The sequence below is a fragment of the Eschrichtius robustus genome, chromosome X (assembly GCF_028021215.1).
Source record: "Eschrichtius robustus isolate mEscRob2 chromosome X, mEscRob2.pri, whole genome shotgun sequence".
Classification (NCBI taxonomy): Eukaryota; Metazoa; Chordata; class Mammalia; order Artiodactyla; family Eschrichtiidae; genus Eschrichtius; species Eschrichtius robustus.
Window position 1 is genome coordinate 48,642,101 of NC_090845.1, and position 24,183 is coordinate 48,666,283.

Sequence of the window (24,183 nt, forward strand, 5' to 3'; positions counted from 1 at the left end):
AGAGAGAGAGAGAGAGAGAGAGAAAGAGAGAGAGAGCAATCTTGCTCCTTGACTTCTTGGTCCCACTTCCAGTTGGCGTGAGGCCTGGCTATACATCATTTACTGCTCTTAGATTCTGTGAGATGTAGCCTCACAATAGTCTCCCCCCCCACCCACCCTTTATTCTTGAGCGCATTTGAGTGGGTTTCAGTTCCCTGCAACAAAGTGTACCCAGACTAAGACAAGGGAAAATTGCGGATATAAGTGCAGGGCTTGCACAAGCAAAAACGCATAAAGAACACTTAGGTAGGGAGGGGTGAATGCAATTATAAAGCGTTTGTGTTTGTTCACCCAAATGCTCCCTCATTTCCTGACAGTTGCGACCACAGATACATGCTACAGTCGCACACTCACATACGCTGACATTCAGTGGACACCGAGACAAATGCAGCAACAACCAGATCTGCTTCTATGCAGACACCCTGCCGTGCATGGACACCCACCAGCACGCAGCGCTGCCCCTGCGCTCCTCACACCCGCACAGATGCGGAGCCACACCGAGAACACAGTGGCGCTGCCCGGGAGGTTCGGGCCAGGAACTGAGGCTCGACTGGGCTCTGAGCAGCCTCCCTCCCCAGCTGCCAAGTGACTCATCCCCAGGGCTGCTAATTAAAGCCAGGACAGAGGGGACACAGAGGAGGGGAGGGAAAGAGAGAGAAGGCAAGTTTATTTTGGTGCCAACCAGGCATGCAGCCAGCTTAGGGGTCACCCACTTCCTGGGGCTGGGCCAGGCGGGGGCAAGGGAACACTAACAGGAAGGGGAAGGAGGACCCCCTTACCTCTTCTTGCCCCTCATGAGCTTCCTGGAAAAAGGTACCTCCTCAAGGAAAATTACCCATCTCCCTCCCCCGCCCCCACCTCCCTCCTCCTCCATCCCACTGTCAGATTCAAGTTCTACCCCTTCCAGCCTCTTGTCCTTACAACTGGCTTCTCCTCGTCAACACACTCCCATTTGGGCTTGCCAGAGCTGGCTCATCTGTGTCTGTAGCCCGCTTCCATCGCCCCCATGGATCACCCAACACAGGCCTGGTACATAGGGAATGCTCTGTTCGTGCTTCTGGAATACAAATGGGTTAACCTCGGTATAGCATGGTGACCACAACTCTGATGGTCTGGATTCCGATCTGAGTTCTATGGGGGGGAGAGGGTAAATTATTTTAACTCTGAAAGCCTCAGTTTCCTCACCTGTAAAGTGACTAGAATATATACTCTATAGGATTATTGTGAAGATGAAGTGAGAAAACACAGGTAAAGTGCCCAGCATGGTGGCCAGCATACATGGGCTTTAGCTATCACCCAGTAAGTGCTGCTGCCGCTGATAAATTGTGCCCTGCCTCAGGCCTGGGGTAGCAGCAATTATACAGAGCTGAGTTCCAAGCCTGGCTCCGCCACATAGGACCCGGGGGAGCTCAGACAAGCCACATAAGCTCTCAGAGCACTGGCTCATATGTAAAATGGGGATTCACAATATGACACCATAAATTTACTGTAATGTACTGTCAAGGGGAGCCCAGCTCTCAGAAGCGCAGGAGGAGCGCAGACCTGTGGGGCCAAAGAAGCCCAGGAGGGAGGAAGCCGTCAGGGTGGACTAGGGCAGCCAGGGAAGGCACCCCAGAGTGTACAGGGCTGGAGTTGGACCCACCAGAGCCAGAGAGCATTCAGCAGGCGGTAAGTGACAAGGTTCCAGCAAAAGGAAGTGGTGGGAACAGAGAGCTGGGCAGGGCAGGCAACCAGGCTGCGCTGAACAGGAGGCAGCACGGGAGGGAAGATTTGGAAGCAGCTGGGGCAGCTCTGGGGACTGGCGGTATCTTGGACATGTGGATGGGGGAGCCACGGAAGGTCTGTGAGGTCTCAGCTACCCCAGATTGCCAGGAGGTCAAAACAAGAAAGAATCTTAGAGATTACCTAATCCAAACTCCCGTTGGACAGATGGGGGCACTGAGGCCCAGAGTGGGAGGCCTCCTCTGGGAACAGAGCCAGCGTTGGCTCCTCCTCCCACTTCTCCTCCCGACAGCAGCGGCTCCTGTTGCCATGGGGACGTCCCTGGCTCTGCGGGTGTCAGCAGCTCCCCCACCTCCTCCCTCCTTCCCTAGCAACAGGCCACCTCCTCTGGCTCTCATCCTTGCGTGCCTGTCAACCCCAGCCTGGTCCCCAGGGCCCCCGAGTTCCAGCCAGACCCTCACTGCAGCGGCAGCACCTCTAGGCCTGGGCTCCCTCCTCTTCTGGTGGCGGAGGTATCAGCCCCTCCTGCCCCTCTGTTTTCAAGTTCTGCACCTCTCCACATATCTCAAGCTTGACTGCCCCATAAACGACAATGTATTGGGTTAGGGGATGGCGGAGGGCACTACAATATGTTGAGCCACCATTTTATGCTGAGCATTGCTTTAAGTTCTCTCATCAACCCAAAGAAGTCAGAATTATTGACCTCATTTTACAGATGAGGAAAGTAAGGATCAGAGAAGCCAAGTGACTTTGCAAACAACACACAGCTAGGAAGCAGGCTCTGCTGAGAGCTAGTTTGTGACCTTGAGCCATCGCCAGTCCCTTTCTGGACCTGGATTTAAGGCGCCTGTAGGTCTGACAACTTCTCATGGATCTACAGGAAGTCCAGGCACCTTCCCCTGCCCACAGCCCTTTCGCAACACCAGCTGTTCAGCTCTAATTAGACTCCACACTTCCTCTGGCACCCCATACCTGGAAGCCCTCATGCCTGGGCCCTGCCACGGCGGTGGGGGGGGGGGTGTTCAATCCACCGACCCTGCTCATTCCTTCCCATTCCACTTCCACAACAGCCGAAGTCTAGCTCCTTTCCTTCGTGTTTCTTCTACCCTCCTAAACTTTCCCCTCCACACACACAATGTTTATTAGATGACAACCCTGGGGCTCCAGGGGGGAAATAGATCTGTTCAAAGTCACATAACTAGAAAGCGACCTGGCCATAAATGGAACCCTTTGCCCAGATCCAGTTGCTGCCCTTTCTGTGCTGCAGAGCCCCGCCTCTCTCCTCCAGCCTCCCCCGGCTCCCACAGATGACAGAAGGTGTCTGTGACCCAGTCCCAACCAGACCAGTTCTGAACTTTAACACTTGCTCCTTTCCTGACCAGATCTGTTTTAGCCCGACTGACTGCCCCCACCTAGCCCCCCTCACCTCCGATGCCTGCTGGTTTCATTTTCGGGGATGCCCTCCTTACACAAAGTCTGCGTGTCAGTCCTCCATGACCCAGCTCAGACACCATCTTCTCCAGGAAGCTCTCCCTGACCCCTAACTGAAGTGAGCTCAAGAATTCACATGCGGGTCCTCAGAGCATCCTCAGATGACCCCACCCAGCTCTGGTTCCAAGTTAAAGGATCTTCCCACCATATTTGCAAGATTTTGCCCCACAAGTGCTATTTTAGGCCCCTTCCACAGTCCAAGTTTGACCCTTGCTTCCACAGTTGCTGAGTCTTCAAGGTCCCTGTAGCCTCCTTGACTGTAGGTCCAGGGTGGATGTCGGGAAGTACATCTCAGTAAAACAAATAACAGCTTTGGAAGCAGACAGCCCAGGGTATGAGTCAGAGTGATGCCACCCTGCCCCATTGCTTTTATTTCCTTGGGCAAGGCACTGACCCTCTGGGGAACCTCATTTTCCTCATGTGTAAATCAGGGATCCCAATCCATGCCTAATAGGGCTGTTGTGAGCATTAAATAAGATCACATTCAGAGTTCTTAGTATGTGAGGAGCAAATGATAACTGCTATGATTACTAATATTAGGATGAGGATGAGGATGATTATTATTATCTGCAAGGCTGTCAAGAGCTCCTGTAGGGATGGCGTGGGCAGGGCTCTGGGCTTGGTGCCAGGCAGACCTGGGTTTGAATCCTGGCTCAGCCATAAATAAGTTTCATGGCTGTGGGCAAAACCCATAACCAGCGTGAGCCTCAGTTTCCTCAACTGTAAAATAATGATGATAAGGGCAGCCCAGGTTCCACCTACAGTGTCACTGGGAGGATCAAACAAAAGAAAGTCCCTGACAACTTCTGTAAGTTGTAAAGGCCCAACGTACATCATCATGTGATTTATGATTATGATAACTATTAAACACCCTGAGCTATAGGTCCTAGGAACCCCCCTGCCGGGAAGAGCTAGAGACGCCTTCAGTCGCGTTCCTTGACAAGTCGCAGGCATATCAACGGGGATGTCTGGGGGCCTGTGCTCGGAGTCAGCCCAAGCTGTCTTTCTCCAAACCCACAGTGGGGCACTGCGATCAGTGTCCTTTGCTAGACCAGTGCCTTCCTAAATGCTAGGACAGGCTGTGCCCAGGCCATACTCCTTGGCTGCATGCCGGACTAATTGCATCTCGTCATATACCCCTTGCCTGGACACTAGGCCTGACTGTATCTATCACACTTCCCCTGCTTTCCTGCTGGCCGAAGTGTGCTCCCATCCCACAGCCCCTACCTTGGCCCAGGGCACCAGTGTGCTCATCCCATCCCCCCTGCCTGGGATGCTAGGACACAGCGTGTCTCATTACGCACCTCCGTCTGGATGCTGGGATCCTCTGCCCCCCTCCCATATCCACTGCCTGGATGCCAGGACCTGGACTGCTGCATATGGTTGGACAAGCAGTGCCTTGCACAAGGGTTCACAGCCAAGAGGGTATGAGTCGTGGCTGAAATTCAACCTGTGCTCTACTCACTGAGCCGGGAACCCTGGTGAGGGGCTGCAGGAGCCCTGTGGAAAGGGAACATTCCTCCAACTGATCCACGCAGTGGATTCTACTCTTCACGTAGGTGCTATATATGTTAGTTGCAGCCCTGGCTGGAACTGAGTGAGCCCATCTCATGCCTCTGCTGCCTGGACCCATCTCATTTCAGAGGCCCACTGCATCACCCCTGGCCTGGATGCTCTCTGACTGGGCCCTACCCTGAGCCCCCCATCATTCCCACATAGTCCCTATCCTTGACACTTGTGTTTTCACGAAGCTTCTGATGGGTTAAGGCCTGGGAAATGCACTAATAGTCCTTGCCCCTACCCCAGTTTTACCCCCAAATGGCAGATTGATCACATCCTGAAAACTTACTGATTGATGCTTGTAAACCTTTTTCACCAAGCATGCAAAAAAAAAAAAAAAAGTGCGCTTGGTACACTTAAATATAAGGTATATTTAAGTGTAACATTACCTTAAATATAAAGTATATTTCTAATGACTGGAATGTGTCACATCAAAAGTCCATCCAAACCACACTACTCAGGGCTAGTGCAGGTCAGGGTGGAGCACAAACGCCAGACCAGGGAAGCCCCGTTTCTATCGTGTCCCCTTCTCCCGGGAGGAGAGGGGGAGAAGGTCCCGGGTCCAGAGCTGACCTCTCTGCAGGTCAGCTTTCCCATCTGGGTAGCTCCCATGAGCCCCTCCAGTGTTCAGCCGAGCCCCCAAATCAGCTAGGGTCAGAAAGACTAAGGAAGAGTTTTCAACCCCCTCCCTACGCTTGCCCCCTTCCCACCCCTAACACCAATGGGACAAAACCCCCTGGAGTTGGCCCCCGCCCCTCCCATGGATCCCGAAGTGACAAGCCAGAGGCCCCCACCCCAGTCCCTGCCCCAACTCCCAAGTACTACTAAAGAAAGGAGGTACTGACCTGACTGTTCTGGAATTCTCACCATCAGATCTGAAAGAAACAGAGAAAAAACCCGACAGTCAGCATATGCCCTCTACTCCTCTCCTCCCTCTGCCCTACGCAGCGGCCCCGACACCTAGCACGCATCATGAAAATGAAGGGTAGGGCATTCCGTGCAGAGAGAATGGCCAGTGCAGAGGCCATGAGGTGGCGGAGGGCCTGGCCAGTTGTTGGGACAGGGAGGAGGACAGCGTGGCCGGGGTGGAATGAGTGAGGGGAAGAGTGGTTGGAGGTGAGGTCAAGGAGGTGCCAGGAGCCAACCATGTTCTAGCCTAGTGGGTCATGGTGAGAAGCCTTCCTCGGAGTGGCTGAGAGGCAGCCTGCAGCTGTGGCCAGGGGCAGAGCCCGAGGTTTAAACACCGAGAGACCAAGCCTCAGATACTGGCTCTGCCACTTACCAGCCCTGTGACCTGGGCAAATCACCTCCCTGCTTGGAATCTGAGCCTCAGTCTCCTGACTTGTAACACGAGGCCAATCCTTGCAGGGCTGTTGGGATGATTAAGCCCTTTGCAGCCCAGCAGACAAATGCCAGGTATTATTAACAACATAGAAAAGGCTTTGCCAATTGCCTGGTCCAACCTGCTTATTTTCCGGATGACAAGAATGAGGCTGAGAGGGTGAGTGAGTCAGCTGCTGGGCTCCTTTCTACTACATTGGTCTGCCTTCTTCATTGTGAGGCCCCCTCAGAGGCAAAGGAAGGGCAAGAGAAGAGAGTGGCACTGGGGACAGCTTTGAGGGGACTGAGAGAATGAGTGAAACCGGACCCACACCCCCTCCGGCTGTTCCTCCCTAAAAGAATGTGTGTGTGTGTGTGTGTGTGTGTGTGTGTGTGTGTGTGTGTGTGTGTGTGTGTGTGTGTGTGTGTGTGTGTGTGTGTGTGTAGGGGAGGAACAGTGGAACTGTCCTTGGGGGTGGGGAAAGGGAGGAAGAAGAACCAGGGCACTTGGAAGAAGCGGGGAGAGTGTGTGAAGTGGCTTCCCTGTCCCCTCTGTCCTCTTCTTCCTCCTTTTCTGCCCTCCCTCCCCCACCCCCACTCCCACTGCAGACTTCGGAGGAGACAGAGATGAACACATCACAGGCTCTGTCCCCAGGTGAGAGAACCAAGAAGCGACCTTAGTGAGGGGACCTGAGGGGGGGGGGGGAGAGTCATCTATGCTGAGTGCAAAGTGAGAGGGACACGCGGGGAGGGGAGGCGGAGCTGAGAGTGAGTATTTGTTGGAAGAGTGAATGGAGCGCCCACCGGCCAGGTGGGGCAGGCAAGCATCTGGGTGCAGGAGCGCAGGCAGTGGGTGAGGCCATTGCTTCCAGTTCTGCTACTTACTAGCCATATACTCCTAGGGAAGGCACTCCCCGATGTCCAGCCTCAGCTTTCTCACTTGTAAAATGACATGACAGGGGAGGGGAGGGGGGCAGGAGGGTGGGGTGGCTGTGAGGTTCAGCCTGGCACAGTGGACAACAGTGGGTCCAATCGTTAGCCTCTGCAGCCCCCTAAAGGGACAGAGGACCAGGGCCACAGAGCACCTTTTCACATTTATTAAAACTTTCCATCTCACTCTGCAGCAGCAAGATTTCTTCTGAGGCCTGGCTCAATTATTCGCAGGTACCAGATCAGATGGGCCTAATTCAATGACTCCCCAGCTGTCAACAGGATGGAGGCTAAGCCCCTCAGCCTTTCTCCCTAACACGAACCCTCTGCTCCAGGCAGGCTGGTCTCCTTGCCACCCCACCCCAAAACCCCCAGCACACACGTATTCAATCTACTATATACCAGGCCCCGACTCAGGAATATAAACCCTCAAGTTGCTCACAGACTGGCCCCTTGCCTCAATCTATTATACTTCAGAGCATAAGCCACATATATAATCATCTCCACTGGCACATGAACAATCACCGGGCACCTACTATGTACCAGGCAGGGTGGCAGGCTCTTTTGGTACATGACCTCCTTTGATCCTGCAAAGTGGGAATTACTCATCCAATTTTAAGATGATGAAACTGAGACTCAGAGAAGTTGAAATGATTTGCCCCATGGCACACAAGTAGGGGAGCCTGGCCTGGACCCCACAGCTCGTGCTCTTACCACCACGCTCCACTGCACCAGCAGCTCAGTGCTGGGCACTTACGCATCGTTAAGGTGAGTTCCCTTATCCTCGTCCCCCAAAGTCAGGACAGGCACTTCCTGACAGGCTCTTTCTTAGGAGAGATTACCAGATATGTACCTCTGCTCCAAAAGCACTTCTGTATGACGTTACAGTCCTCAAGATGGCAGCTACGGGGAGCAAAAGAGCTCCACGCCATGAGGCAGAGTGAATTAGCCAGCTCTCCTCACTGTGGACTGATTCTTACTAGTTCGAGGGTATACGGCATCTTATGACCCTCAATGCGGGGGTGCATGCCACCTCAGGGGTTTACAGGCTCTTATGCGTTTAGTATACAAATTATTAGTTACATCTAGAGAACCATCATCATTAACACTGTGCTATCCTACACCTCTTCAGGACTAATGCCCAGCCCAATGGTCAATCCACCCCTTACTCCATGAAGCTGGACCGCCATTCTTTTGTGAGGTAGCACAGATGTAGAAAGAATGCTGGGCTCTATTATGGCTCATTCCCTAACTGGCAGCATAGAATTGGAGAAATCACTACTCTCTGGACCTTGGTTCGTCACCTATAAAACAAGGGGGCTGTGTTAGTTGAGTCCCAATCTTCAGGCCCTAAGATACTTAGTTTCTTCAGAATCCCAAAGTTTCTCTCTTGTTTATCAATTGGGTTCAGCTACCTATGGGTAGAAACAAAGACCCAGGGTACCAGATACCAGGGTACCAGGGTACCCTGGGTACCAGGGTACCAGGGTACCTCCCTTTATCAATCCATGTCAGGAAAGGAGATGGATTTCTCCTGCTACTCCTATGGCTTTCTCCCAATGGAAGGCCACTTCAGACCCCAGGGTTCTCAAAAGGCTTGTCTATGCCAATTCCCATCCTCAAGAGTAATGCTCAATAAACAGTAACTGATTGAAGCCTATGAGTATAGTGACCATATTTGCTGAACCAAAAACTCAGGCATGTAATGAGACCAAGGATTTTGACGTTGCTGCTTCCAGGTACAAGGGGCAATCTGGCAGATGGGAGAATAAATGGCAAAATATCGACAGTTCTTGAACGTTTGGGGGACCTATGGGGACAACAGGGCAGAATAACTCAAAAGAATATAAGCCTTTGAGTTGCCATACTGGGGTTGCTGCTCTCACCTCCTGACTGGATTCCCTGCCTCTCATTTTGACCCTCCAAGCTAGCTATAAACAGTACCTCAGAACACAATAAGGTGCCCCTCTCCCAAGAACCTGGAATTAGATAAATAAGGTTGTCCTCTGAGACCTAAACTAATAAACAAAAAACGCATCAGAAACGAGATATGCAAAGTTACCTGAGAAAGAGAGACTGTTTCTCAAGCCAGCATTTGAGCAACACGCCTACAAAATCAGGTGTCCAACAGAAGGGAGCTTGGACACGAACAGAAGTACATCTTTTAAAGGAGACTGGAAGAGCTACTGTGTACAGGGCTCCTCCTAGAAGTGTCCTGAGGAGAAAGAGGTGGGGTACCCTGGCCCAGGGATCATAAAAGTCTCTCTAAATGCTGAGAACCAGCCCTGGGGCAGCCAGGCAACTGATCTCCCAAACATCAACTTGTCTAACTGCAAGTCTCTTCAATGGGCAACCACCTTGTCTCACTGGCTGCTAAAGGAACATCTCTCAAGCACAAATCAGTTGATGTGGTTCTGCTGCTTCAAACATTCAATAATTTTCTCACCGATAATTTTCCCACAGACGATTTTCCCACAGACTTCCGTGCCAGTCAAGCCCAAACTCTCCAAAGCTCTAAATCTTACTCCGCCCTCCCATCTACTTTCTTAGAACATCTGGTATTTGTTCCCTGGAACACTCTTGCTCCTCTTTATGTTTTTAAAAATTATTTTAAATTTTATTAAAGTGATATGTAAACTAGTTTAAAAAGTCAAATTCTGAAAGGATCTTCAAAATAAAAGTTTCCTTTTCAACTCTCTTAGTTACCTTTTTCTGAGTTTACTTTCATATTTCTAAAGTATACGCTTATATTGCTAATCCATTTTTGGCGTTTTTGTGTGTGTGTGCCCTTTAAACTTTTTTTTTAACCAAAGTAATACATGCATATAGATTTTCAAGTCACATAGTACTGCAAGGATTAAAACAAAACAAAACACACAAATTCCCCACTCTACCCCTCCTCACCCCCAACTCCCACTCTCAGAGACAAACTGTTTTCAAGTCTTTTAACTACTTTTTCGGGTATTTACCTCCTCATTTCTAAGGAACACATGCATACTTCTACTTCTTGATTTATTTTTTTCAGTTTTGTATATCATGTACTGAATTCCTACCATGCAGGGAGAGGGTAGGGCTCCCTAACACACATAACCGCCTCTAGCCCCCAGTTCTTATGCGGGTGCACTGTCCTTCCTTCCCGTTCTACCACTGTAGTTATAGCACAAAGTTTTGGTTAAATCAATATTGGTGGCTTACATTATTATGACTGCATCGATACTAATAATGAGTAAATCACATCATTTGCTATAATTACATTTTCCTTCCCATACAACTTTTTCCTTTCCCTGGTGTTGATGATTATTTATTTATTTTCTTTTTTTGCTTGCTTAGTTTTCTTCATGTATATGATCAATTCTCCCCAAACTTTGTGAGTAGTGCACTTCTCTTCTCAATGTGTTCTGACACATCAGGTAATCCATCAGATTTTTTTTTTCCTTTGAGACATCATTCTCGCTGCAATGCAGACTGGTTGCTCTCCAGGCCTGCACAAGGTTGCCCGTAGATCTGCTCCCTTCTCCATCACTCTGGGATTCCCTTCACCTCTCTTCTGTGTTAATTTCCTGTTTCCTGGATTCCTTGGCCTTTTTTCTGAGTTTATGCCTGCATTTTGCTGGAGCACATTCTCCAGTGCTTCCTCAGAAAGGAGGCCTAGGACATAAAATCTTTAGCTCTCCTTTGTCTGAAGATGTCTCTATTGCGCCCTCACCCTTGATTGATAATTCAACTGAGTACAGGCTTCTAGGTTGGAAATTATGGTCTGTCAGAATTTTGAGAACACTTTGCTCCATTGCCTCCCAGCTTCCAGTGCTGCTGTTGAGCAGTCCAATGCCATTCTTCTTCTTGATCCTTTGTACATGATATGTTTTTCTTCTGGAAGCTTTTAGGATCCTCTCGTTATCCCTGGTATCCTGAAATTGCGCCGTGGCATACCTTGGTGGGTTTTTTTTTTAATCAGTCATTTATGTTGCTGGTTACTCGGTGGGATTTTCATTCCTTTAGTTCTGGGACTTGTTCTTGTATCATGTCTTTGATCCTTTCCTTTCTGCTGTTTCCTCCATTCTCTATTTCTGGAACTCCTATTGTTGGATGTTGCAGTTCCTCAACTGATCCTCCCGTGTTCTCATCTTTTCTCTTCTGTTGTCCATCTCTTTGCCTTGTTATTCTGCTTCCTAGGATATTTCCTCAACTTTTATTTTCTAATCCTTCTCCTGAAATCTTTATGTTGGCTCTCACTATCTTAAATTTCCCAGGTTTCTTCCCCTCTCTTCATTACCTCTGTTCCTTCCAAGTTTTTTGGTTTGTTTGTTTGTTTGCTTTTTGGGTCATTCTTGCAGGTTGATGGGCTTCCTCAAATAGCCTTGTACTATCTGATCATCTCTGGCTACCTAAGGCTTGTTTTTTTTTTTTTAATGCCAGTTACATTGAGGTTTAACTTACATAAAATGAAATATACCTACCTTAAGGGTCCTTGGCTGGTGAGCCCTGGCGATCAGTTCCCATGACGGGAAGCTCTGTGTGTAGATGGAGCTGGCCCGGTGAGGGGCTTCACTACAGAGTTTATGGGCTGAGAGCCTGTTCTTTTGTTGGAGGACTCCCACATGTCATCTTTTGGAGGCCTCTGTCAGGGGCCTTTCAGTTTCCCCAGAGAAGAAACTTTTTCTGTCTCATGTGCTCCTGACTTTGGTGTCCTGGAAGTAGGCAAGTGGAAGGAGGCTGAGGTTCCACCGCTTTAGGGTACAGATCCCTTTGCTTGCAGCCTTGTTTCACCCCCATCCTCCACTGTGCCTGGTGTCCCCAAGCCTGGAGGCTCCTAACTTAAATTTTTCCAAAGAATCACCCTCCATCTGTAGAGATGGAGCTGGGGAGGGGTGTCCCGACTGAATGGGGTCAGGGAGGGGCCAAGAGGGTCTGTTCACAGACTTTCAATATTCTCCTTGTTTTCAGTTCCATGCCTCATCCTGCCTTCTGTGCTTCACGGTACCTCTGATTCCCGAGCATTTCTGGGGCTTGCTGGGTGGAATAGTTTACTTCTGGTCAGCATCCCAGACCTTGTGTTTCTACCTTTTTTATTCCTTTACTCATATTTCAGTGGGATTTGGGGAAGCAGCAGAGATAAATAAGTTTACTCAATTAGTTGTGTTTAACAGGAAGTTCCCCTTCGTATTCCAGCCAACTCTTATTCATCCTCCGTGACTCATTTAGGCAAGACCTCCTCTAGGAAGCTTATCTTAATGTCCCTAAGTTGGATGAGGAGCCCCTCCTCTGTTCTCCCACAGGATCCTTTTCTTGCCTCCATCACAGCTCTGATCAAACTGTTTTGAAAGTGTCCGTTTCCATGCCTGATTCTCCCTGTAGACTGGGGCCTCCTGGCAGTCTGGGGCCATGTCTTAGTCACGCCTGTGCCCCCAGTTCCCAGGGTCTGGTCCACAGGGGTACAGAGTAAATATGTGACGATGGACTGAATGAATAAATGAATGACTATACGTATGAATCAGACCCAGCCAGAGGGACCATCTAGAAAGGGAAATAAGCTGAATACAATTGTTCTTATACAAGGCCAGTTCCCTAAAAGCTCTAAGTTCCCTAAAAGCTGTATGTGCAAAGATGCCTACCGCGGCATGATTTAAACCTGTGAAGGACTTCCCTGGTGGCACAGTGGTTAAGAATCCGCCTGCCAATGCAGGGGACACAGGTTTGAGCCCTGGCCCGGGAAGATCCCACATGCTGTGGAGCAACTAAGCCCATGCGCCACAACTACTGAGCCTGTGCTCTACAGCCCGCGAGCCACAACTACTGAAGCCCGTGCGCCTAGAGCCCATGCTCAGCAACAGGAGAAGCCGCTGCAATGAAAAGCCTGTGCACCGCAACGAAGAGTGGCCCCGCTCGCTGCAACTAGAGAAAGCCCGCACACAGCAGCAAAGACCCAGCGCAGCCATAAACAAACAAACAAACAAAAAAACAAATAAATAAAAACCAGTGAAAAAACTAGGCCCAGCATGTTGAGAGGATGGTTAAGTACATTATGGTATATCAGTTGCCATTAAAAATGATGCTTCTGAAGAATATGCAATTACATGGGGAAATGTTCAAACGAACAAAGGAAAAATTGTATGTGCTGTATTATTTCAATCAGATGAAAAGAACGCAGAGAACAAGGGAAATACATCAAATGTTCAGAGTAGCTGCCTCTGTGTGTTGTAATTATGGGTAATGTTTTTCTCCTCTACTTTTCTAAGTTTTTCTAAATTTTCGAATGGAAGAATGCATTAAGTGTATACTTTTTTAAAATTTCCTAAGAAATGAAGTATCCTGAGATACTTATGAACAAAATATTGTGAAGGGGACCCAAGGGTCTGTGTACACTTCTAGCGGCACTTGCTGGGAAGGCTCCGTTCTTCACTGGCCAGAGACCCGGAAGGCCCAGGCCCATGGAACACCAGTCCCACCGCAGCCCCCACCCCCACTGCAAAGCAGGACCTAGTTCAGGAAGCCAAAGGAGGAGGATCACAGAGCCCAGCTTTTTACAAATTGCAATATCATAGGCTGTACTGGGAAACAGAAGGTCCTACACTGGACATCACACTTCAGAGACCTCTCTCTGTGAGGTAAAGGGTCTGTGGGGCCAAGAGAATATGCCCATCAGGATCTCTGGCCCTCTCCCTTCTAGACTGCACTCAGGTACCTGGAACCCAGAATTCCCTGTCCATATTTCTTGAGCTTACTTGCAGGAATTGTGTGGTCTTATTATCCAGGTCCATCTGCTAGGCCCAGTGGGTGGTCAATGGGAAGGGAAAATAGACAGGGTTTGGATGTGGGCTGGGGTATCCATACACATCTCAAGGCTCCATATGAACTACAGGTGGGAAGAGAAGGGGGAAGGGCCAGTGGCCTCAACTGGTACCTTGCATGGGCTGCACAAACATAGAGGCAGGCAGGTCCATAGGTCCCTAGGCCTCAAGGTTGGTAGAAGGGCCTACCTTGAGTGTTAGACAGATCTAGGTTCAAATCCATTTATTTGCTGTGCAACCATGGATGAGTCCATTCCCCTCTCTGAACCTCAGCTTCCCCAACTATAAAATAGGTATAATAATTCCAGTCTCAGAGAGTTGTTGTGAGGCTTGCTGGGGGCACAAAGGCTTAGAGGTTATGAGCACAGGCTTTGGGTCAGACAGGCCGAGGTTTGAATCCCAGCTCTGCCCCTCCTAACTATGTGATTTACATCTCTAAGGCACAGTTTGCTCACCGATAAAGAAAATAATAGCACTAACCTGATAAAGTTGTTGGAAGGATTATGGTTGTAATGAGTATGTAATAACATTAGAAAATGCTTAAATGAGAAAAGGCTGCTTTTACTAATGGGCGTGCAAATATTGGCTATGGTAGGGTTGACCGGCCTTCTGCACTCCCATTCTCCTGCCCAGCTTTATTTTTCTCCATAGTACTTACTACTATTTGACATATTTTTGTATCTTCTTGTTTATTTGTTTCTTTTCTTTCCCCACCCCCTACATTCACACACTAGAATGTCGTCAGCTCAGCAGGACAGAGGTCTGTTTTGTTCACTGTTTCCAAGTGCCTGGATCAGTGAGAGACTGAAGATGTTCCTCAACAGTTGAGTAGACATCTGCCATGTAGACAGGGGTAAAAGGTATTCTTGGCCAAGAGAACAGCCAGAATATAGGCACGGACCCATAAAGAAGTCCACTTTACCGAGGGTATCCTAGATACTTCAGTACAACTTGAATGCAGGTCAGGAAGGGAACAGAGTGGCTAGAAAGATGAGTGGGGAAAGCGGGGGGCGGGGGGGGAGGGCGGGGGGGCAGGGGGATGAATTGGGAGATTGGGATTGACATATATACACTAATATGTATAAAATACATAACTAATAAGAACCTGCTATATAGCACAGGGAACTCCACTTCGTTGTACAGTAGAAATTAACACAACATTGTAAAACAACTATACCCCAATAAAAAATAAATAAATAAATAAAAACTAAATTTAATTGAAAGGTGAGTGGGGCTGTGGCCTGACCCAAAGGAGCATGCGAGAGCTTTCCTAGACCACAAGTGGTGTGAAAACCAACTTGTGACAGCCAGGAAGTGGTAAAGCACTAGGGGAGAGGCAAAGATGCCTCCCAAGTTCAACTGCCACCTAAATCATGATGATGTGAAAGGCCAAAGTTAAAACTTTTTGAAAGATAATTCAGGTGGAGGGAAGACTCCTTTCTAAGGGGCCATCTGAGCCAAGAATCAGACCTAGAAATGACAAATAGGCAAGTATAGAAGTCATATGGATGAGGTAATAGTGACATGCAAGAAAATCTTATAAGGTTAATTAAAGAGAAGAAAAACTAGATGGACCACAGGACAAATCAGAAACCTTGTTGGATAATGTAACCATTTTCAGCATTTTTCACATGACATTGAATGGATCCACATGATCCACAGGCCAAGATGGTGGTGGGGAAACAAAATGAAAGCCCATGGTGGTTTCAGTTGCTAGTTATCTTTCTGTTGATGATTACTCTTCCTCTAGTCCTTTGTTACCACTGCTCATTGAAAAGTCCTGGGATGACAATGACGATGATGATGATGATAAAGATTGCTGCATCAAAGGAAATATCTATCACTTTTCAAATTTCTTTTTCAGAAAATAAAGAGGCAAGTATCACTTCACATTTTTATTTTAAAGAAAAGAAAGACAGGCAGAGACTACAACAAAAACAGCATTGAACACCAGGCAAGAGTGTGAACCTCATTGTATAATTGCCAGGAAGCCCCTGGGGGTCTCGAACCAAGGAGTGACAAGGTCAAACGCTGCCTTCCTAACCTCCTGCTCCTTTCAATCACTAAAGCGGCATTTATTTGGTCCTTAGCATTTCTGCCTTCTAATAATCCAAAAAGAATAAAGTGATTATTAAGCACCTACAATGGTCCAGGACTTGTGTTATCTTCATAACAGCTGTGCAAGGTCATTATTATTCTTCTCATTGTATAGATGTGAGAACTGGGGCTCAGAGTAGCAACGTGATTTACCTAGAGTCACACGGCTAATAAGTAGTGGAGCCGAGACTCAAGTCTAGGTTTGTACGATTCCAAAGCCAATGCTTTCCACTGCTACAGCTGTGGCTTCCTTCTGTCATGCCAGAGCTAGGCAGCACTTCATCTCCCACAGCTTGGCCTCTCTCCCTCATCTGGCTCCGATCTCCCCTCCACACCATGAGCATTCAGGGGGTGCTTCTGGAAGGGACAATCGTTCAAGGATGGGAGGCGGGGCACCAAAAAGGGAAGGTGGGGTTAGGCACAGGTACTGCAGCCCAAAGCAGCTCAGCACTATTACAAAAAGAGAGAGAGAGAGAAGGAAAATGGAACTGGCTCTCCAGCCCTCCCTTCTTGCTTCCCTCTGCTGGCGGCAGAAGGATGGAGGTTCAGCCATGATGGCAGAGAGAGTGGGCGGAAGGGGGCGCAGCAAGAGCAGCCTGCTATTGCAGAAGCCTCAGCTCAGCCTCAAAGCCCCCTCCTGTGTGCTTGGGGCCCAGCTCTGGCCCACCTGCTCCCACTGCCTAAGCAAAGGAGGCCAGGCTGTTCTCCAAGCACCCACCCAATCCTGCCAAAGCACAGCTCACAGCAGACCCAGACCCTCTCAAGTCACAGTGAGGGCACCCTGAGAGGTGGAGGGACTAGCCCAGGGGTTCAGACAGAGGAAGGCAGTGGCAGGGTGGGGGTCAGAACCCAGGTCTCCAGTCCCTCAGCTGAGGGCTCTCTTGATGGCATGGTCTAGATGGCAGAGGTTGAGGAAAAGGGGTGCTCAGGAGGCTGCCACAGGAATGCTCATGACAGGGCTGGAGCCAGAGGCAACACATGCCAAAATGAGGCCATACAGGGTTGGGTATTTGGGGGTTGACTAATAATTTCCATTCTCAATCTGGATTGAGAAAGCAAAACAACCATTTTTCAAAAGTAGCTTTGGCCTTAGTTTGGACCTCAAGAGCATAAATCTTTACCTCTCTCTTCTGTCAGGACCCTGCTGAAAAGAATGTGAAGGAATAAAATAAGGTAAGAAATCATAACAGTGAAGAGGATGGGAGAGGGTGATATCAATGGGTGAGAGATTTCAACAAATTTCTGGGAGCAAAAAACAAAGAGAAGAGTGTTCACAGTTGAAGGAGAGCCAGCAACGCCACTCAGGGGGTTGCAGCTGGAGAGGGAGCCAGTCAGGCCAGCAGAGGCCCAGAGAGAGTCCAGACTTGAAGATGGTAGGTACAGGGGAGGGTAGGAGCAATCAGGGGCTGAAAACGGGGGGATAAACTGAAGGTAAGTACATGAAATCCTTCCCTGTGCCCCCACTGACAACTCCCAGATCCAAAACACAAGCTGCCTGGCTTTCATCCCTAGGCAAAATTTCAAAGGAATTAAACTATCTGGGATTACTCAGGGCACCTAGTGGCATGTTGGTGCTCCCAGAATAAAGTGCTTTTCATTCTGGCATTTGGGGGGCACCCATTACAACTGCCAGTTCCCCGGCGGCTCACCTAAAATAAAGCCAGCGAGTGGACAAGTCAGCTGGATATACAGACATCTCACTTTGTATCAACTCATTCACAAACTATAAAATAGAAAATATGAGAGAAAAGGTGAGCAGCCTAGAGGATCAATCCAGGAAGTTCAACATCCAACTAACAGACATTCCAGAAAGAGAAAACAGAGAAAATGAAGGGCAGGAAACTACCAAAGAAATTATGTAAGAAAAGACAAGGTGCAGCAAGTTGAAAGGGCTCACTGAGTACCAGGTAGGGTGAATGAAAAACAGACCTTGAGGGGAGTGTTGGTTTTATAGGTGTGTTTGGCTTGTAGAAACTTGACCATGTGATGTGAGCACTTTTCTGTATACATATTTCAGTATGAAGTTTTAAAAAAAATCCCCCTCCTAAAAAATCTTCAAATAAAATGTCCCCAGAAGATGTGCTATGATTATCCTGTGGTTTCAAGGAACACCACACAACAGTAAGTTTAAGTAAGTACATAAATAAATAAATAGATTGATAAGGTGGAAAGTCTAAATAGATCGATAAGGTGGAAAGTCCTGATCCAAATATGTAACAAAGTAAAAAGCGGCATGACTTTGAGCAATTCGTAGAGCATAAGAGACGAAAATTCATTTGATCTTGATGCTAGGAAAATTTTCCTGGGAGTACAGAGGTTGGGACAGTGGACCTGTGGGAAGTGATGTGTAATTATAGTACACTATTTGGCCCTGCAATGAATAATATGACATAGTCATAATCACATAAACACCGTGTATTGGTGGTCAACTTTTAAAGTCAATCTGTCCAGAAAAGCACTGAAGACCTAGTTATTGTTACATAACAGAATGCAAATGTAGTCAACCTTGCTGGATGCAAAAGTACAGAACACAGAAAGTGGGAGGTGGAAAGGTGGAGGAGAGATGGAGGGAAGGATGGGGCACTAATAACTATATCTTACAAACTGAGTGGTCAAGAGATACTGTGGAAAATTGATGGAATAAGAAATTACAGTCTAAGTAGTATCTAGCAAAGTTACAAAGGTAACTAATAGAGGAACCAAAATAGTAATATAATTATTAAAGTTTGGAAGGGGGAAAAAAAGAGTCAAGTGTTGTAAATAAGCTAAATTCTCACTTGTCATAGTAGAAAGAAGTCAATAGATGATGTTTAAAGTTGATAAATGAAGAAAAAACCAACAAAGGATGTTTATTTGGAGATATGAAGTCACCACCAGAAAGCCTCAATGGTAAAAGTGGTCACCTCTGGGGGCTGGGAAGTGGGGGTCAGGGAGACATTGGCTTATTACTATGCATGTCCTTGTGTACTATTTGCCCCTTTAAAATTATGTATATGGGGACTTCCCTGGTGGTCCGGTGGGTAAGACTCTGTGCGCTCCCAATGCAGGGGGCCCAGGTTTGATCCCTGGTTGGGGAACTAGATCCCACATGCATGCCACAACTAAGAGTTCGCATGCCGCAACTAAGAAGTCCACATGCCACAACTAAGATCCCGAGTGGTGCAACTAAGACCTGGCGCAGCCTATATAAATAAGTATTTTTTAAAAAAATAAATAAAATTATGTATATGTACTGCTTTGATTTAATTTTTCAAAACAAGTCCCTCCTCTTTCTTTGGACCTCAGTCTCCCACACGGTCCATATAAAATGGGGAGGTTGATGACTCTAGGTGATGCGAAGTCTTGTTCTCCAAAATCCATGCTTCTTTCTAGAGCAGAAGCAAGACCAGTGAAGGACCAGTGAAGGACCGACTCTTTCCTAACTAACCCCTCGACTCCTCACAGTATCATAATCATCCGTTACAGATGCCTTCTCAGGTGCCCCAGCCTGCACCACCCTCTGGTCCTCTTCAAACCCCACCATCACCAGTCCAGCCTCACCAGCCTTCCATTCATTCAACTATTTACACCCATTAGTTATTTATACCTGTCTGAGTCACAAAGGATTTGAGGTGGATTACTCTAATAACACAGATAAGGAAAGAATAAAAATTGAACTAGAAAATAAGAGCTCAGAAAAAGAGATCAACAAAGATGCTAGAGCTGTAATTCAAATTAACTGGTAGCTGAGGCAGAAAGCAAGATACAATGAGCCACGACAGCCTCATATTAGGAAGGAGGAAATATACCAGTTTTCAGGGGAAGCAAACCTTTGCCGAGCACTGAATTCTTCAAGTCATTGTCCATTGTCCATGGGAGATTTCACGAAGGAGAAGGAAATGACTGTTCTTGATTTGTTTTGTTTTTGTTTTGTTAAACTTCAAGTTGTCCTATTGTAATGATGTGCTACCCAGATATCTGGATGACTTATCTCCTATAAAAACTGAAGAATCCTAGGTAATATCATGATTATGAAATGAGGTATGAGAGCATACGTTTTGGCACAATCATGAATTATGTCATTGGTTTTCTTCCCCCGGAAATGACTATTTATTGAGCACCTACAAATATCAGGGAATGCCATTCAAATGATCTTGGTCAATCCTGAGAGATGGGCATTGTCATCCCATTTTACAGATGAGGAAACTAAAGCTCAGAGAAGGTAAAATGACCTAGCTGAGGTCATCCAGTTGGTTGGGGCAGAGCCGAGATTCAAACTTAGGTCTGTCTGTCTCCAAAGCTCATTCTTTACGTATCATACCGGGGGCCTCAAAACAAAGCCACCCAGGCTAGAGACACCCTGCCTAAGGCAATGGGGACACAGTGATGACACAGGCCCGCCCTCTTCCATGAAAACAGAAAAAGGGGGACGACAGGCCTTGCTGTCAAGCCAGAAACTGCCTCTGAGCTGCCTCAGTTACGTTAAATGAGAACCTGCAAGGCAGAAAGCAGCAGAAAGAAGGCTGGGCCTGGGTGGAGAAAAGGAAACCACAGACCCCAGCTATGAATCTAACCGATCTGATTTCTGAGGGGCTGAACCAGAGCAGAGGGTCTGTCTGCCACTGAAGCGAGAGATCCTTTACTTAGGTGATGCCTACTCTTTATCGCTTCCTCCCCAGCAAATCACCCAGCCGCCTGGAGGCCTGGTTTTCTCATCTGTAGGACAAAGACAATGATCCCTACAACCTTCACAGGATTTCAAGGCATAAAATAGCACATTTAAGGAATGATGCTTTAAACACTGGCATTAACACTAGAGTGACTTTTCTAATCAGAGCTCTTCTGCTCACACGTTGAGTGGCCTCCTACAAGTCCTTTCTCTAGGCTCCAGTCTTCTCATCTGTAAAATGAACAGCCTGATTTTTAAGGGTCCCTCCAGCTGGAAGGTTCTTCACGTTTATGCTGATATTATTAAAACCCTACTGGTCATGAGTGGCTGCACTCCCTTCTGTCACAGCACTTATCAGTGTGTTGTCACTGTCTTTCTCCCCCAGTAGATTATCTCTACTCCCACCACCCAAGTTCAGGCCTTATCACCTCTCATCTAGACTGTCCCACAGCCTCATCACTGAATGCCCTCCAGTCTATCTTCCAAATTGCCCTGTAGCAGGATCTCTCCAATACACTGCTCTCAACACGTCACCCCATACTCTACAATACACACCTCTTCCCTCAGCTTAGAACTCTATGTTGGTTCCCAGTTCGCAACAGAATAAAGCTCCTTATCCCGCTACTCAAGTGTCCTCATGATCTGCACCAGCCAAGTCGTCAGACTCTTCTCTGGATCCCCCCTGCCTCCCTGTTTGTGCTCTAGTTTGTACTGACCTGGTAAAAGTGTTCCCCTCCCCACCTCCACATACCCTGCTGGTCTCCTACCTCTGTACATTTGCTCGTGCTGTCCCCTCCGTCTTAACCTCCCTTTGGTTCCCAATTCCCACCGACCCACATGCCGTCCTTCTTCACCTAGCTAGCCCCTACTCATCCTCCAAGCCTCAGATCAGGCATCACCTCAGTCTGGGTAGATGTCCCTCCTTTGGGCACTCGTGGCCTCCCGTGCTCCCCTCTGGCATAGCACACAAGACACCATGTTACATTTGTCTTCTCCACCCAACTGTGAGCTCCCTGAAGCAAAGAAGCGTTATACTATTAATCGTGGAACTCCTTGCCTGCAATAGCACAAGCTGTGACACATCCCAGGTGCACAATGTTCACTGGACGGCCCTCTCTCTCTCAGAAGTGTGATGAGCTCCCACATGACCTCTCGCTCCTGCCCTTCCATGGCACGGAATTTTGCAAAATTATTATTATTAATAATAAAAATGCCTACCACCGAGTAAACACACACTCTCTGCTGAACACTTCTCTGTCATCTCACTGAATTCTCACAACAATCATGACAAGATGGGTCACTTATGAATTGTCTAGCATATCAGATGTACAGTTGTGAGGGATGCCTCCCAGTTTTGTAAGGAAATTTGGGGAAAGGAAGAAATTAGGTACTTTTTATCACAGATATAATGACAATAATTCTAAAGTGGTTCTATAGAGGAAAATATTGGTTTTATTCAGGTGAATGCAGTATACTGCATCTGGAATCCAGTAGGAAATCACAAGACCCAGCCAGATATGCAATCTTATTATCCTTAAAAAAAAAAAAAAAATATATATATATATATATATGTATGTATGTATGTATGTATCACATAGCTACAAAGAAATGCATTTGATATTAGTGAAATGGTACATATCAGGTGATAATTGTGATAAATTTCCTTCTAAAATGTTAGAGGAATCATCGTGATCTGTCGTGTAGCCCTGGCTTGTCATGTTTGTTTTAAAAAGGATGTGATGCGACGATCTTGGCTGGGTTGTTTTGTCTGCTACATTCCACCTCTAGAGGGCAGGGCAGCCTCACATATTGTTTTCCATCCTTATCCCTCGGTTTTTTCATCCTGATCAGGACCTTGCTGGGTGTGCTAGGCAGCCAGGAAACTTTCTGATACATTTTTGTGGGGCTGGGGGGAGGGGGGAAACAGGAATCGCACCCATCAGAAAATAGTTTTATCCCCATTGACTACTTGAGAAAACGGAGGTTCTGAAAGTTAAGTGACTTGCCTAGAGTCACAGAAATTCCTCCTTCCCACGGCACCACATTTTTCTCCAAATGCGAAGGTCCCAGAGAGCTTCAGCTCCTAAGTGCTTAAGAACAGGCGTCCCAGGACTTCCCCAGCGGTCCAGTGGTTAAGACTCTACACTCTCAATGCAGGGGGGCACGGGTTCAATCCCTGGTCGGGGAACTAACATCCCGCATGCCACACTGTGTAGCCAAAACAAAAAACAGGCATCCTTGCATGAGTGCTTTTCAACATGGATGCCTGGAGAGAGACCTGACACCACAAGGAAGTGAGGGTAACTAGCAAATGATCTTGCCCTAAATGACTTACCACAACAGAGGAATAAGTCATTTACTCATCATTCTTCCCCATGACAAGTGTTGATTCTTCTGCCAGGGAACATAGCAGAGAATGAGCTAGAGGGGCTGTGTCTTATTCTGACTCCAAGACACCGTGCCTAGCCCAGGGTCAGAGCCCAATAAAGATTTGATGGGTAAATAAGTAATTTCCCACTGGATGAGGCAGAGGGCACACAGGTCCTGTGCAGGCCTCTTTGCTCCTTTCAGGACAGAAGATCCCGCATTAAGGGAGAAGAACACGGTATGACATGGCCATGGCATGGGAGGGACAGGTAATGATGAGCAGATTGGCCTAAATGTCTCTGAAGTCTCATCTGACTCTGCTACCCTGACATCCTATGAACTGGGAGACTGGTGAGTGGGAGGAACACAGAGGGCAGAGGCCAAACAGCTCCAGGGAGCATGAGAAAAAAGCCACAGAGAAGCCAAGAGAACCCTGAAGTTGAGTCATCTCTCTCTACAGGAGTCCTGAAAGGAAGAACACCTTAGGCACCCCTGGCCATTAGTGCACCGGGACTTAATCTGACAATCATTTGTCTACTCAACATTTACTGAGCAGCTACTATGTGCTGTGCTATGTTTTTCCAAGCTTCTAGCTCCTTCAGTTACGCCCACAGCACCTAGCAGAGGGACTGACACAACGTGCACATGATATATGTGTATGAAATCTTAATCTGACGGAGCCCTCAAACTAGTAGAGATGACACAAGATGTAAACAAATAAAGGTATAAAAAGGGGCAAAGTCCTCATTTCAAGGGTCAGGGACAGACCTGTGCGCAAACACGGGAGAGGCAACAACAGTGGAATGCAGCCTGGGCACTGGATGGAACAGCCCGGGAGGAGGGAACAACATGAGCAAAGACCCAGAGGCTCTCAGGAGGCTGAGTGGGCTGACAATGGGGCACACGGGCCAGTGTGGCTGGAACTCGGTCTGTGTGAGGGGGACTGTAAAAAGATGAGAGGAGAAAGGTGAGATCCTAAAGGGCCCGTGCATGGCAGGCAAAGCAGTCTGAACCTTCTCCTGCAGGCAGAGACAGCGGGAAACTGCTGGAGCCCCACACAAAGCTTGGTCTGGCTGTACCTCATCAGGGGCCCGAGGGAACAAGAGCAGGAGGGCATCGATTAGGAGACTGTGGTCAAAATCCAAGAGGCTATCAGGAGAGGGAGCTTGACTCAAGCAGTGGTCCCAGGAGCTCTGCTGGGGGAAGCCCAGAGCCACACCC

The 24,183-nt window shown here is 47.9% G+C and overlaps 1 protein-coding gene across 3 annotated transcripts in view; it reads right to left on the reverse strand.

The window, feature by feature from the left end:
• IQSEC2 (IQ motif and Sec7 domain ArfGEF 2) overlaps nucleotides 1-24,183 on the reverse strand; it is a 75,769-nt gene that overhangs the window by 46,012 nt on the left and 5,574 nt on the right. For all 3 annotated transcript variants that reach the window (XM_068533194.1, XM_068533193.1, XM_068533190.1), the window contains exon 2: nucleotides 5,658-5,687. In XM_068533194.1, coding sequence (XP_068389295.1) covers nucleotides 5,658-5,687 — 30 coding nt within the window. The remainder of the gene's footprint in view (nucleotides 1-5,657; nucleotides 5,688-24,183) is intronic.